The following is a 16,053-nucleotide window of genomic DNA, read 5'->3' as shown; positions in this document are numbered from 1 at the left end:
GCCGCATCGAGGACTGAGGCCTCCATATGTGGGTTGTGCTTAACCCCTGCGCCACCACAGCAAACCCCCACACTTTAAGTTTTAAGATGTGTTCACACACTTCAGCAGAGTGTGAACACACGTAATGCCCACTCCCTCACAAAATAAAACAAAAGAGAAAAAGAAAAAGTGGAGTTTTTGCATATAGAGAAGCCTTAGTGGCATCCAACCTAACAGGAAATGGGTTTAAACAAACGATTTCACCTATAAATTAAGAGTTTTGTTCTTCAGATATACGTTTTGAAACCATGTTTCTGTAGTTCACAGCTTGTAAAAATCTAACATTGATTAGGTCTAAATTTAATCTTTCCAAATATGAACTAAATTGTATTACAACCAATATTAAAAATAATACATCATATATATCTAATTAGACATCTACTCTTGGAGGATATTCAGGACTTTGTGTAACTTTGTGCAAACTACAAAAAAAAAAAAAGACAAAACTCCCATGTTTGGGCTGAACATTTGAACTTTGCAAAACGGAAAAAAATCAATAACTGCAAATGACTCATTATTGTCATGTCTAATTTTGAGATCCTAAAGAGTATATCAGTTACAAATGCAAATTGTAATTTGAATACTTTCTTATTGTAACGATTTTTAAAATCCTTTCTTTTTCTCTTCCACAAAGATGGAAATATCAGCTGTTAAATAATCACATCAGATTTGTTTTTACTTACAAAGCAGGATGACTGAACATCCTCCAGGAGTAATGTTTTCCTATTTGTGGCCCTGGAACTTACAGTCCAGGTTTGTCTTCAGATTTTAAACATTTACTGCCAAGTGTATGGTTTAGAAGATCTCCCCATTCTTCTAGGTTTAATTTTTTCTTTTCTTTCATCCTCCTCTCCAGGGAATGTTCACTCTGACTTTTGTAAACTTTGCGACACTGAGAAACACCATCAGTAAAAGCAGGCTTTGTAAACAAATACACCTACAGCCCCGTTAAAAAAAGAAAGTAAACCCTCTTTACATTCTAGCAGATTAGAATTTTGTGTTTTAGGGAATGACTTTTCCATACTGGACTCATCTTTTTGAATTGTTGTGTGTCTAAGTAATTCCCACTTTAACATTTAAAACTGGAGGAGGGTGTACTTTCTTTTCAGCATGACGGTGAGTTTAAACCAGCATGTGATAATGCGTGAGGCTCACATTGTTTTTAGGGCTCCGGTTCTTCAGATTGCTTACATTGATACAGGATGCGCATGCAGTTAAAGCCGTACTGTATGCTTTGAAGGTCGTTTCAACAGTTCTTAAAACTATTTCAGTTTATGACAGAAAAAATAAAGTTCACCACAATACTTCTATAATAGCTATACCCAGTTTAGTAACCAATTAATTTAGTTTTTATCTCTATATTGTTGCTGATTTCGATGCCGTTGATCCTTCTTTTCTATGCTTTGTTTATTCTTTAAGTCCAATTATACAACAACTACAAACCTGAACTTTTCCTCACTTTATTATATCCAGTCTTCAGTAAAGAGCAGAAGAGCTGCTGGCTATAAAAACCATGAAACTGATTCGGTGGCCTGAGTCTACAGCTCGTTGCTCTGCTCATCCGCAAACTCAGCCATGATGTCGTGAATCCAGACGTCGTGGTCCTCGTGCGAGGTGTCCACCAGGAAGACGCTCAGCTTCCTGTCCCACGGGTTGCCGGCGTCCTGCGTGGCCTCCAGCTGGGCCACCAGAGGTTTCTTCTCCACGTGGTTCCTGAAAACGATGGAGGCTTCCTCTGACCACAGCCGCTGCTTCACTCCTGCAGGAGAAGCGAGAAACGGTCAGTAAACCGGAGTTCAGATTGTGGCAAAATCTAATACTAGACCATTGAATAATAATAAAAGTAAAAAATGCATCCTAAGGTGCAGGGAAAGCTCATTATTACTCTACCAACAGATTTTGGACACTGCTTTATATTTAAAGAACAAAATCCGAAACTTAATTTCTCAAATCACAAAAATACAGTGTCTCACACCAATGTAACCCAAAAATAAATTTATTTTACAAGGGTTACATGAGAAGATGGACTGGATTGCTGAGCATACCTTAAAAACGAATAGTGAAACTATAAAGGTTGAACCTGGACTCACCAGCCAGCTGGGCGTGGATGCCCTGGAACGGCAGCTGTCTGAACTTCTTGCTCAGCGTCCGGAGCTGACTGCAGCTGACCAGCTCATGTTTACCATAGTCCAGCTCATAAACAGAAACCAACCCGTTGGTCAGAACTCCTTTCACCAACACACGGTGCCAACTGCAAAGTAACATTAACAGAGAACTAGTTTTAATCAAGCTCTCAATGGAAAACCAGCTGCTTGTATCTATTGGTTAATGAAATAAAGGTTAACGCTCACTTGTTCTCAATTTTAGCAGCATAAATCTGATTCTTCTCCACTTTAAATGGTTTCTCCTCAGTTTTATTGTAGGAAAGTATCATTTCTCCCATCAGCACCACCAGTTTGTACATGTCTCTCCAGGGCTGCAGCACAAAGTGTCCTGGATGACACGCCACAGACACGTACACATCCATATTGTGTCCTGCAAGTACACAAAATGACAGCACTGTATGGTGGAACATTTTAATTAAAAAAGCCATAAAAAAAGAGGTTTTCTGTACAAGATTTATGCTTTGCATTCTTTATTCTCACCGATTTGGGGTAGCTCTAGCAGTGGCGGCAGTTGGAGGAGGGCTGAAGGTGATGATGGTGTTCCAGGAGGGCTGGTGGACGCTGCGTCTCCTTCTCTAGGTCCTGACTGCGTCCTCCTGGGATGAGGCTTGGCTGGGACAGAAGCCGACGTCGGACTGCCACTGGTGGAGTCACTGCTGCTGCTCGAGGTCTTGGAGGAAAACGGGTTTGTGGAAATCTTGGTTGGGCTGTGAAAAGAGATGAGAAAAAAAAAAATCCCATTTTACTGTGACCATAAACAGATGTTAATCAGAAGAGAGCTGCATGAAGCTGAGTGGGAAAGCAGCAGATGAGACCTGTGGCTGATCAGAAAGACATCCGGTTGCTGCTTGAACAGGCCGGACTGGGCCATCTGGTGGTTGAGGCTGCGGGCCGGGTCGTGGAAGTTCTTGTCAGTGAACAGGTGAACACAGACGCAGTGCTTGGTTTTGTCCATCTTGGCAACCTGGGGAGTGTGGAGGTTTGTGAATGAAATTTTGCAAAAGTTGCAACACAAATTGATCAACGGCATCCCCCTGCAACTTTCAAACACCCTCCAGATTGACCCTGCTTTGCTGTACAGCTATGAAATTTGGAATACTTCTACAACTCCCCAAGACTTACAGAGTTGGGCATTTTGGATTGAAGTTCCAACTTTGACCCCATTTTGACCTGCATTTGATCAAAACTCATCCTACAGACCAAACAATTGACTTCTAATTTGGTCAGTTTGCTCAGTAGGCATGGGGGATCTAAAGTTATCAAAAATGGTGAGTTTTCACGCATACTGAAGAGCAAAACCAGACCTCAAAGTTTGACATCTCGCCATGATGCACAAAAAAAGAGAAGAAAAGGGACAAAACCAAAGTTTACAGGAGAAAATAAAACATTAATTCCACTGAAGAATTATCCCAACACTGTTTTTAGAGGAATGCTAATGATAACGTGCTAAATTCAATCCACCATGACATGCTACAAATATATCACTCTCAACAGGGTCAAATTTGTTCTTGCACACCTGCCTCCACGATACAGGAAGTGATTTCAGTGGTTTCAGTTTTAAGTTGTAGAGTATTGCTAACTCTGTTGCTGGTTTTGCCTACTTGACCACAGCAGGGCTTCGGTCAGAAAGCACAGAACATAAAAAGTCTGTGCCCAGATGCATTCTGGGTACAGAATACATTTCATTTTCAGCACCATTTCTGAGGTGGAGAACATGAGGAAACATGAACAGTTTCCACCCACTTCAAAATAAGCATGAGTGTAAACGACAACCAAAAATTCAACACAGATGTAAAACTTAAAACTCTCATTTGAATAAAAACATCCTAGTAAACTAATGCTTTACAATTTATTCAGAAAAAATTAAATTAAGGAAAGCCAAGTACGCTAAGCCATTTGAACGTTAGTGGAAAAGCTAGAGCGCTACAAGAAATGTTAGCTATACTATTAGCACATTAGCGGAAATGTGTATACCAACTGTAATCTTTCTGGGAAATTAAAGCCATTATAATTTTAATTAAATTAAATTGTTACAATGCATTTCCAAGCGTTAATTACCCTGGAATAGCAAAAGACTATTTAACAAGGCCGTCTTCTATAAAGCTCATCTGTCAGTGAACGGCAAAAACTCACCTTCATGCTGCAGTCCGGGGTGTTTAGCACCTTCTCTCGAAGCCACTGGACAGCATCTGAAGACCAGGACCCCACACTGACCGCCAGGTCTGCTAGGCAGCACTTCACAGCCTGAGCACGAGTCGTTTAGAACATGACTTTGTATAGAAACCACATTTTCAAAGACAGTGACTGACTTCTTTTCAGTGTTGGACCTGAGGTGGGATGGAGACGAGGTCACGGAGGAAGAGCGGCGGGATCTCTCTGAGCTCAAACACCTCTACTGAAGCCTGGACGCCCACGTCTACGAACAGGATGTCCAGCACTCGGCTGCCGTGCAGGTTGGTGATCTGGGTTGGAAAACATTGGGGACAAAAGCCTGCATGACGACAGCTATGCCTTCACTAAACCTTTCGCTCTAAATTTGAGAATAATTAGGAGTTGTATCCATTTGTTTGACACTTTACATTTTGTTCCGTTTCCGTCTCACCTCAACACGAGACCATTTGCCTTTATAGCGAGCCAGGCATTCTTTCCCACAGAAAGGTCTGGATACCAGAAACTCTGACGTCACCTGGAGAAAAGCAGACATCTTTTGTCTTTTCTGTCTTTTTGTTTGTTCCCTGTCTGGTTTTGTGTAGCTTTTTGATAACTAATCTTGAATGACAGGATTTGTTTTCCTATGTAATCATATATCAGGTTTGGGTTAATTTGTGAAGTATCTAATGCTTAATTAATCATCTTAGCATTTTCACCTCTATGCAGTGACTATTTACTTTAGCAGAGGTTAACAGAGCTCATTATTGAACACAAAGGATTATTCTCTGAGGACAGTAGTTTCATGTGAGCTCGTCTAAATGTTTGCGTCTTGAATCGACTCAAAAAGTGTGTCTGCGGACTTCCTCCTGACGTAAAGCGGTAATGGTTTAAAGGACGGCAGAGGTGCACCTAGAAAAGCAACTGCTTCCTGTGCTGCAAACAGATTAAGTTACTTGGGAATGTCTTTACTCCAGATTATCGGCCTAATCTCAATCTGTACTCAACACTGGATGAGGGGAACAACATGGCACCACTAAACTTCTAGATTGATTTAGTTTAGTTGCTGATATGCATAGCAACTTTAAGGTTGCTGTATAATAAAACTAATACAAATACTTTTATGGCACATATAATATATCATATAGTTATAAAAAATACAAACCCAAACATTTATTAATTTAATGTACACAGTCATAAAAATTTGTTTTGTAATTATTGAGTAAGGGACAGAGTTAAACAAGATCTTCTCTTCTTCCTGCTCCTTTTTCACTCATGTAAAGCAAAGAGTGTACGCGTTTCTGAATTAACAATGAAATGTGTTCAATTGAGTGAATAAACTGATATATTAATTTAAAAACATTTTAAATGCAAAATCTGGAGACCTTAATGAATCCATTTAATTTATAAATTACACATCATACTGACAGAAACTTAAAGTACTGCACAAAATTAATGCAAAAGAAACAGCAAACCTCCCCAAAAAATAATGAAAATCAGCATATTTTGTCTGATAAAAGCGTTTTTGTTCTTTTAAAAGATGCCACCATGAGGAACATACTGCAGTCTTGCTACCTGTGTGTGGAAGTAATTCTCTATTTTCTCCAATGTCTCGTTCAGCTTAGCGAGTCCTCTGGAGGGGAGCTGGCAGTAAATGGTCCCATCGGAGCAAACACTGCTGACGGTCACATTCATATAGGCGCTGTTCACCTGTGTGGAGAAACAGACGTTGAGCTGCTGTGAACTCAGAGACGTGAGAACAGACACACCCCGGCCTCCTGCGTACATGTAACGGACTCGCTAGCGTCTTGTCCTGCAGGGATTTTATGCAGGCGGCGTTGATGTTCACGTCGTCGTCCTGAGACGTGTCGTACAGGACCACCAGGGGGACGGGACCTCGCTCTAAGATTTCGGCCAGGAGGATTCGTCCACTCGCCATCGCCTCAAACGTCTTCAGAACCGCGGGCTCCTGGCAGAATGGCTCCAGGCCTGAGCAGGAACGGCAAAACCAGGTTTTAATTCCAACTCCTTTCTCTCTGGCATCACAGAGCTTTTCTAGTTGTTCATTTTTACACTACAATCACAAACTTCAATGCGTTTCATGAAATGCTGAGGAGGTAATTCAGCTCTGATTCTGATTCATGCGTGTTGAAACCAGGATGTAAAAGTTGAGGATGCGGGTTGGGTTTAACAGGAATCTAGCCATGGGCTTACCACACTTTACTGATTAGCTGTAAAAATAAAAGTCATTACATTTTGCAAGGAAATGATGGATAAGTTTCCTTTCACTTCACATCTATGTCCTTCTTGTTACTTCCTGTAAAAAGGGAGTTTCTCCTCTCCTCTGTCGCTACATGCATGCTCAGTATGACGGATTGCTGGAAAGTCATTGACGATGCAAGCAATTTTCTGCATATCAATGACTCTACAATTTGCTGAGTTTTCTTCAGTAGAAATTTCTTTAACCAATTTGAAAAGCAACCTGAAATTAATGTATCGTTTGACAATTGAAAGGTATGTCACTGATTTGAAATAACTTTTTTTGTAAAGACATTTGTTGTGCATTGTTGCAACATAAATGAACCAAATTGAATTGAATACAGTAATATTTGTGGTTATCAATGTGCCTTAACGTGAAACATTTCACCTGCAGTAACTCACCTGCTAGCTTACTCTTGGTTGCCTGGAAAGGCAGCTTGAAAAACTTCTCATGCAGCTCCAACACTTTGCTTTTACTGATCGCCTCTGAGAAGCCGTGATCCACATAATAAACCTGCAGATGCAACAACAAACGAGTTACCCTGCAAAAACATGAAATCTTACCAAGTGTTTTTGATCTAGTTTCTAGTGCAAATACACTAGTGTTAGTGACATGGGGAAATATCTTGTTAGAAGTTTTACATCAAGGTACTTGTAAGTGTACAAAGATGTTTGCACTAGAAATTAGAGAAAAATACTTAAGATCTTATTCAGTGTTTCTCATCTTTGGTTGCTGCCTGGTTTTGTGCGTTTACCTTGACTTTGTCAGACATGACTTCACATATTTGTGCCCTCAGGATCTCCTCCTCCTCCTCAGCCCGGACTGCAACGAATTGGCCTGAGGAAGTAGAAGACAGAGGGGCTTGCTGGCTTTTGTCTGAGCCATAAAACTCCCTCATCTCGTCCTCCATGGAGTCCTGCGCCACTGAGTAACCCTTGCCGATGTACCTGCCAGCGGAGGAGCGGTGGACAGTGAGATGTCTGTGCTCCATCAGCTAATAAAAGGATAATTAGCTTCCATCCCACCTCAGTATAACAGAGTTGGTGTTGGTGGCCTCCATCACCAGAACGGAGGGATATTCCTCCTTGGGGATCTGCAGAGTCGGCACCTCGTATTTGCTGAGGCTCCTCCCCATCTCAGTCCTCACGCTCAGCTCCTCTTCACTGGCGGACGAGCTCCTCCTGTTGCAGTTCTCGTCCTCCCCTCCGACGCTGCTCCGCTTGTACAGGATGGCCCGCTGGGGGTTGTCAGACATCGGATAGTTGATGGTGCAAATGTCGGAGAGGAGCTCAAGGTTCTCCAGCACATATCCGGGCAGTTTAATCTTGTAAAACAATAACAGAACGATATTAGCAACATTTGCACATGTAGGTAAATTGAGGGTATTTTCAAACCTGATAGTCCTATAGACATGTTTGATTGGGGACCACAATTGCAACATTTGTTACATTTTCAGCTGCTGCGGTTTGCTTTGACACCAAACTCTGTGGTATCAGATTTTAACGGTTGGAGGATTTCTCTTTTGTCTTTTGCAAAAAAAACAAAAGTTATTTCTCCCACTAGCGCTAGACTGTCACTTTTATTTTGGTTGTATTTACCAAGTCTGCTTGGCATTCACATACACATTCGAACCACACCAGAGTTCACTTCAGCTGAAGCAAAAACTGGGTTTTTAGGTGGACCAGAGTTTGCTTTATTGGTCTGCATCAGAGTTTGATTCTGTATTCACACTTCCCCAAACAAACCGGACTAGAGTTGGATCAAAGCAGACTAAACAGGGCTGGTGTGAATGCACCCAAAAGGAGCATCAAAGTCTGTGTCACTAACTTTGTATGTGTCCTGGAAGAGCTTGGGCAGTGCGTGGGCCCACAGACCACTGGAGTACTTCATCAGCAGCTCCTCCAGTCTCTGCTTCAGATCAGGGCTGAGGGCTGCAGGGGAGGAAGGAGGGCTGGGAGACCAAGAGGAAGACCGGGGAGACTGGGGTGACTGGGGGGATGGGGAAGACTGGGGGGACTGGGAGCCAGATCGAGCCAGAGGGTTGATGTGGGGCCTCTTCTGGACCGGGGAGGCTTCAGCAGGCGAGGTGGTGGAGTTATTACCGGTCTGGGAAGGAGCGGGTGAGTTGGACTGTTCCGTTGCAGGGTAGAGGAGCAGCTCTGAGGAGTTACTGCCACAGGTTTTCTCCACCTAAAAACAAAAACAACAACCCATTTTGTTGTAGATTGAACGTAAACAAAAGCTGACTTTTTACATCTATAAGGCTTGAATTAAGGTATTCCAATGAAAGAGTCCACAATATGTTTTATGTTCACAATCCAACGTAATCTGCCTTCAAATGTGCCTCTTTCTCACCAGGTTTTTAATTGTATTTTTTTTTTTTCAGCATTTTGGGTCAAAACTGCAGTAAATCTAAAGGGTTAAATTACAAACAAAAATAAAAGCTCTTTAATGTTCAGAAATGTACAGTTTTCTGGGTTTTTTTTCCCTAAAACATTTGTTTTCAAGACTGCTCAGTAAATTTATGAATCATAATATACCTCTTGGCAGCTGCCTTCCTAAACCAAATAAAACTATCAATATATCTCTTTTTAGGCAAATTAATATTTTGCTTAAGCGGTCTAAAATGATTACTGTATTTTCTGCACTATAAGGTGCACCAGATTATAAGGCGCACCTTCAATGAACGGAATATTTTAAAACTTTTTTCATATATAAGGCGCATTGCATTACAAGGCACATAGAATAGACGCTTCAGTTTGGGTTGCCAACTTGTGCTGTACTCTATTATTACACATCCACATTGGTAAAGAAGTGGTCCCTGAGTACTTTATATAGTAGTCTGCCCCAGTCATTGTTTCACTCACGGTGTTGGTGTTGCGATATTCTGCCCAACTGCTTTCTGGGTAACACAGACCAACCGACACGCTGCCGCCGCAGTCTCTGTCTCTCTTCGCCCGCCCCTCCGGGTTTTAAATGCATTATCAAACTTTATTAACATACCAGCGTTCTGACAACTATCCCAGCATGCACCGCACACTTCTTCTTCTATGGGGGAAAATGAAGTCGGCGGCTGCTTACCGTAGTTGCTAGACCAGTTGTGGCTCAATATCGGTCCATATATAAGGCGCATCGGATTATAAGGCGCACTGTCGGCTTTTGAGGAAATTGAAGGTTTTTAGGTGCGCCTTATAGTGCGGAAAATACGGTAATTCCTCTTAAGCTTGTTGTATTGGGACCATCGAGAGCAGGTACTTTATATTCTCACCCCAAAGAAGGGTATCAAGTGTAACTTGTGTCTACATTTACATTTGCAAGGCAGCACAAGCCTGTAGGACCGGTTTCAAAGAGGAAAGAAAGGTTGGAGTGGATCTGCTTACTCCAAGTGAATCTGTTGCTCAGTGCTACTAAGAACTTTTAAAGCAAGTAACAAAAAGCCCAAGCATCTAAATACCTTGGTGTAGCCCTGTCCCGTTTCTGAACCTTCTGATTTGACATTTACAGTTTTCAGCTCTCTGGTTCACTACATTTCAATTAGCTTTTTTGCTAAAAGATATTCATGAAAAAGCAAATTATTTAAAACTTTCAAAGCAGTCCAGATTGAGTGCATACAATGCATATGTGGGTCCAGGTCTCCAGGTCTTTGATGGCCTCTGAGGGCAGGTCCTGTTTGTACAGTTCTCTGTAGATCTGAGGCAGTTTGGATACCCAGAAGCCATTGCTGTACTTGGCCAGAATCTCTCTGATGCGACTCTGGACCTGCTGAGGGCTGTAGGGGTTTCCCCTGCCCGGCCCAAAGCTCTCGTTTAGATTCACCGGTGCTGGAGAAAAAAACAGCAGAGCAGAGGAGGAATTATTTCACAAACATCACGAAACTTTATGGTTTTTAACCAATGGGAGGAAAGAAGTTTGAATCAGAAAAAATTGGATACAAGAATAACACTTACCCATTATTTTGAAAATATAGAATACATGAATGAACCCAGTTTATCAGATTTTATCGCTTTGGAGGAATTCTGCCATCAGAATACCTCACCAGAGCTGTACTTTGACTAGATCTTTTAGGTATTTTTACAAAGCGAGGAATGCAAAACAACCGACTCAACATCCCCCCCTAGAGTAGTGATTCCATACTGATGGTGAGGAGTTGCAGTTTGGAAAAAAGTATCAACTTACGGCCGGTCTGTTGTGGATTTCTGGAAAGGTGAGCTTGCATCTCCTTCTGAAACCGCGCCGGGAGGATCATCCTCTTGTCTGGTCTGTACAGAGAGAACCAAACAGGGAGGCGAATACATTTTTATTTGCTTTTCAAATTAAAACAATAAAAAAAATAGTTGAACTTTACATCACTAAAGTGCTAACTTCTGCAGAATACCTCCCTCTCTCAAAAAACATTGATTTCCTATGTCTACATGAAAACTAATTTTTCCTTTGTCTCTAAATTAAACTGTAACTCAGCCTTTTGGACTATGGTTTTTCAAATTTACAACATTTATTCATGCACACAAATGAAGATGACGTTGGCCTGCCGCCAGAAAGATCTACATGGATACACACAGATATGCTGATTCACTCTGTGTCGGTTTAGAAGAGTTAATCTACCAGAGAATAGAGGAGGGATTAAAGAGGTTTATGTCCCCCTGAGCTGGGCTCGTGTCCCCTGCCAGTACACCGGGACTCCCATCCTGGTCCCCCTTTGTACTGCAAAAGCTCAGCAACAAAATGGACTTGGATGGATGTTAGCGGGTGGACCAGTCACAGAGTCAAGGTTAATCATTCTGTCAATGTAATGTCAGCAGAGTATATCTAACAATTTAATCTTTGAGTATAAATCGTCAATTTCACTTAACACTTACTTCGCTTAAGCTTAATAAATTATAAAGCGAGTTCTACAGATTTAGTAATTTTATTGATTCATGTAAAACTACTTCCTGTACACCAAAGCAGCCATTAGTATGCTTGTTTCGCCCATTTAGTTGAATGATGCTCCTGCTGTTGAAACTTAAAGAGTTAAACCAACTCTTTAAGTTGGTTTAACTCTAGAGTCTGACCAGCAATTGAAATGAATCAAGCTCAGCAGCTCTGACTCACCTTTCTGCAGGTAGGTTCCCTCTCTTATAGGCTTTGTGCTGACTGGACAGCCTGTAAGGATGTACCCCAGACCGGGCCTCTGACAGGACATCCCTCAAGTCTCTTGTCTGTCTGAAGTCTCCATGTCCAGCTCCACGGCCGGCGCCTGCTCCTCTTCCTCGGCCTCGGTGGTTTGGCTGCCTCAGGGAGGTTTGGGGTTTAGCTGATAAGAAAAATGCCACAAATTAAGTGAGTGACTCGGCTAAATCTGATGGGGAAGTGAGATATTACATTGTCTGGTTTACAGGTTCAAAGACACTGGAGGAAAAATGTTCTGGTAGATCTGATGAAAAACCTCAAATCAGCTGCTGCTAGTTCGCTGTACCTCTGAAGGATCTCAGACAAGTCATGTATTGCAAGTAGCACTTATAGCTATGTGTAAAATAAAATAGCAAAATCTTGTAGCTGTTAATCAGATGAGTGTGTGAAAAGAAATTGGGGTTTAACCGACATTGTGTCATTCAAGGATATTCAGGGTTGGATTATTGTTTTATTTTATATTGTAATCGTGTGATTGTGTTTTTATTCTGTTATTAGAACATCTCTTTAACACATGCCCACGTCATAAAAGGTAGCGTGAACTTCTTTCTTATTGACATTTAATGCACTTCTGCTAAATCACTAACAACAGAGCTTTTTTTTTTTTTTTTTTGCATTTGCTAACTTTGAAAACATTTTTAGAGCACTTGGCTAATTTCATTTCTGCAGATTAATTCTAAAGCTCTAATTTACTTGGCTGTTTTGTAAACTTTCAGTTGAATTACTGGCAAACAGCTGTTAGAATTCTTCAAGTATTCAAGCTCTTATTTTGAAGTGGGTAAAGACCATTTCCTTTCCTCATCTTCGCTCCACTTTTCCCCCCTTCCCCAGTAGCTTTATTTACAATGTTGGTATAGTGAGAAATGCGTCATCTTTCAAAGTTTTCAAGTGATTCAAGTTATTTTGAGCTGGTGTGTTTGTATTTTTTTTTTTGGTTGTTGTTTATTTAACTCTTTTTTCCATATTTATACATTTCTAATTCTTTTTTCAAAAATGTTCACTTGTATTCAGTATGGTTGCAGGGAAACTTTTCATACGTGTTCAAAAAAACTGCACAGATTTCAGGGAAATGTGGCAACATTAATTATGGCTAATTAACGCAACATGGTTAGTTTGTGATGTCACCGACTCAAACACACATGCAGCAGAATTTATAGTTTGCTCCTGCATTGCATTCAGTCAAATTTGTATTTGTCTCTATATACTACAGAGAAAATCCACAAATTTAACTAAACTGTGTTTTTATTTTCCTTGCACATTTGTTGGTGATGTGCAAGGAATCATATCACCAACAAATGTGCAAGTTATGCAAAGAAAATGCATAACTTGATGGCATAATTGATTTAACTTACACTAACCAGGCCTCTCATCTTTCCAGTATTACATCAGCCAAGCTCAGCATGACATCACATTTCTGTTGCATGGCATAAGAAGTGCGCTGCTACTCATTCTTCTTGTTGCTGCTGTGCCCACTCATTCTTCAATCCCTCTTTCTTCTAGAACTTTCCACTGCTTTAACATCCGCTCTGCTTTTACTCCCACCGACTCTGCTTTTATCGCACCGGCAGCAACGAGAACCGACCACCGGCTTTAAGAGCCTTAGTCAACAGACAGTTTCTGCCCCAGCCCCTGAGTCAACACACACATAAATGCATAAAGCAGAACCATCCCCATGCAGATAGAAGTAAGGACAACCTCTCACATGCACTAAGAGTGAACGACACATCACCTTGCCGACGTGGACTCACAGCTCCCGGTCTGTCCCTGCCTGAATATCAATAGCCCCGGCAGTGAGAGGAGGATGAGAGGGAGTGTGGAGGAGAGCTTGATGTGTGCGTCAGCTTCTCTTCGTTTGCAGCTTAAACTGCATCTCCCCACTCCATCTCCCTCCTTTCCTGTCACCAGTCCACCTCCTCAGCGCTTCAGCGTTTCTCTCCGTCTCCGTTCACCTCAGACCGCCTCTCTGCTACGTCCTCTTCTCTCTCTCCGTTTCTCCCTCCCCACTGCGCCGCCACCACCCATCCCCTCCTCTGACTCCAAGAATATTCTGCAGCATCACAGTCTAGCAGCATTATACGAATAAAAAGTTGTCTCCTGGTTCCTTCATTAAATATGATATGCACATGTATTACAGTTTTTCTGAGACATTTAGGCAGATGAGGAAAAGGTAAAGGCTGTGTAATGCGTGTATGACCAATTGTCTTTGTACACTTGATGAACAAACGCCTAAAATACCTTGAGGGTCAACACAATAACAGTACAAAGAGGCCAGTCGTTCATCTTCAACCTGTCAGGCTGCAGCACACAGAGCCTGTGCCTCTGCTGCAAAATCCCAGCCCTGGTTCAGCCACCAGGCTTTAAGTCTGTCATTTCACATACATTGATTTGCAAATGCATCCACAACCTTTTAACTCTTCCACATTTTATTTAGCTACCACGATCATTTCAGTGTATTCACTGCGGTTTTATGTACCAGACCAAAGGACTAACGGTTTTCACTTTTTATTACTTAATTATCCATGAGTTTGTATTCATCCCGCTTTGCCTTGATAACCCAAAATAAATTCCAGTGCAGTCAAATGCAGAGAGTGTTTAATTGATTCTCGGCATAAATTCAGCTGTACTGTGAATTAATTAGGCGGTAGAGGTGTGTGATAATGCATATTTTGGTATGACCTCTTATCTACCCAAGTTTTTACTTATTTTCTATAAGTCATCACCCCCACATATGTGATTTTGCATACAGCATAAACAAGTTTGTTTGGTAAACTCTCACCATTGAGGACTAGAGGAACCGCTGGTTTAACTCTCATCTGGGTGTTGACCAGGTGGTGTCGGCCGGTTCTCTTGGAGTTGCGTTGTCGGGCCACCACCTTGGCTGTATGTGCTGCCTCCTTGGCTCCAGAGGAAAAATAAACCATCTGGAAGGAGAGATAAAAACATTATCAGGGCACTCTCAACTGTTTCAAAGAGATTTGACTTCTAGCCAATTTTTAGGGAATTTACTGAATTATTTTGAGAGCATTTAAACCAACTGATTTTGACATGCTCAAAATGTTACGTTCATTTTAGTTTGCATATTTTATTTGTCACACATTCCTTTTTGAGTACCACGTTGTGGTGACACTCGCCTCTCCAGAACCTCCCCTCTCCATGTGAACAGAGGACGTGCTGGCTAACAGAGCCTCCACTTGGACGTGTCCCATCTCTCGGTGCGGGATCTGGTCTCCGGTCAGCTCCTTGTAATCCGACTGCAGACGGGACAACGACACACCACCTCTGTTGGCCTGGACGATGGCGTGCAGCGTCCGTTTCACCAGCTCCACTTCAGTCATCTGGGATAGGAAAAAGTAAAAAAACAACAACAACAAAATAGAGCAATGGAAGTAAAATTCAACTTAAAACTGAATAAAATGTTTATAACTTCATTAAAAAAATCTTAGTGTTCAAAGGGAATAGGTCTTAACTGCAGATTTAGTCAAATCTGGATGGGGTAGTGTACTCTAATTATAAATCTAACTGAAAACTGCCACACAAAGCCAAGTAAAATCGTAATTCATGTTTATTCCTCTTCTATAACGTTATATCAGCGAGTGGCAAACAACAAATTGGTGTTGAATGTATAATGGGTGTGCAAGCTGATATAACTTGCACACCAAAACACTGCCTCCCTGGTAACTCTCGTCTACAACCATATTTTGGGGCAAAGACTTAGACAATGAGTCATGTAGTAAATTGTTCAATTTAAGTTAAATAATATATGCTTATAATTGGTAAATAGTACAAAAAGTGAAAATAGGAAGACATTTTACCCCAACACTGATAAATTTATATTTAAAAAATGCATTTATAAAAGAACCATCAATGAATGAATCTGTTTTTTTTAGATTGTCAAATTTTTGCTTGTGCCATTTTTTGTCATATATGAAAATAATGCAGGAATGTTGAAAAGGTGCAATATCTAGTTCAGACACAGCTTTTTATTTACTAATGCCATTTTTTCTTAATTAGCTTTTTCAGTCAAAAGTAGCTCTTTGGCTAATATATGAACATGCTGAATATTGCTCTGTTCTGTTTTAAATTTCGATTCTTTTGTTTTGTGTCCCCATGACAAAACACTGCCTCCCTGGTAACTCTGGTCTACAACCATATTTTGGGGCAAAGCTTAGACAATGAGTCATGTAGTAAATTGTTCAATTAAAATTAAATAATGTGCTTATAATTGGTAAATATTACAAAAAGTGAAAATGGGAAGACATTTTACCTCAACAC

At 41.1% G+C, this 16,053-nt stretch overlaps 1 protein-coding gene across 2 annotated transcripts in view; it reads right to left on the bottom strand.

The window, feature by feature from the left end:
* Positions 1 to 1,322: 1,322 nt before the first annotated feature.
* tdrd7b (tudor domain containing 7 b) overlaps positions 1,323 to 16,053 on the bottom strand; it is an 18,022-nt gene continuing 3,291 nt past the window's right edge. For both annotated transcript variants that reach the window (XM_008435540.2, XM_008435541.1), the window contains exons 3-21: positions 14,913 to 15,116; positions 14,558 to 14,702; positions 11,704 to 11,905; positions 10,789 to 10,871; positions 10,225 to 10,433; positions 8,440 to 8,802; positions 7,638 to 7,936; positions 7,367 to 7,559; positions 7,014 to 7,125; positions 6,139 to 6,341; positions 5,928 to 6,062; positions 4,807 to 4,890; positions 4,532 to 4,666; positions 4,338 to 4,448; positions 3,020 to 3,168; positions 2,685 to 2,911; positions 2,391 to 2,574; positions 2,130 to 2,290; positions 1,323 to 1,798 (exon numbers count right to left, since the gene is read on the bottom strand). In XM_008435540.2, coding sequence (XP_008433762.1) covers positions 1,578 to 1,798; positions 2,130 to 2,290; positions 2,391 to 2,574; positions 2,685 to 2,911; positions 3,020 to 3,168; positions 4,338 to 4,448; positions 4,532 to 4,666; positions 4,807 to 4,890; positions 5,928 to 6,062; positions 6,139 to 6,341; positions 7,014 to 7,125; positions 7,367 to 7,559; positions 7,638 to 7,936; positions 8,440 to 8,802; positions 10,225 to 10,433; positions 10,789 to 10,871; positions 11,704 to 11,905; positions 14,558 to 14,702; positions 14,913 to 15,116 — 3,420 coding nt within the window. In that variant the 3' untranslated portion in view covers positions 1,323 to 1,577. The remainder of the gene's footprint in view (positions 1,799 to 2,129; positions 2,291 to 2,390; positions 2,575 to 2,684; positions 2,912 to 3,019; positions 3,169 to 4,337; positions 4,449 to 4,531; positions 4,667 to 4,806; positions 4,891 to 5,927; positions 6,063 to 6,138; positions 6,342 to 7,013; positions 7,126 to 7,366; positions 7,560 to 7,637; positions 7,937 to 8,439; positions 8,803 to 10,224; positions 10,434 to 10,788; positions 10,872 to 11,703; positions 11,906 to 14,557; positions 14,703 to 14,912; positions 15,117 to 16,053) is intronic.

This window comes from Poecilia reticulata, linkage group LG18, assembly GCF_000633615.1.
Source record: "Poecilia reticulata strain Guanapo linkage group LG18, Guppy_female_1.0+MT, whole genome shotgun sequence".
Classification (NCBI taxonomy): Eukaryota; Metazoa; Chordata; class Actinopteri; order Cyprinodontiformes; family Poeciliidae; genus Poecilia; species Poecilia reticulata.
This window is presented reverse-complemented; position numbering and strand designations above follow the sequence as displayed.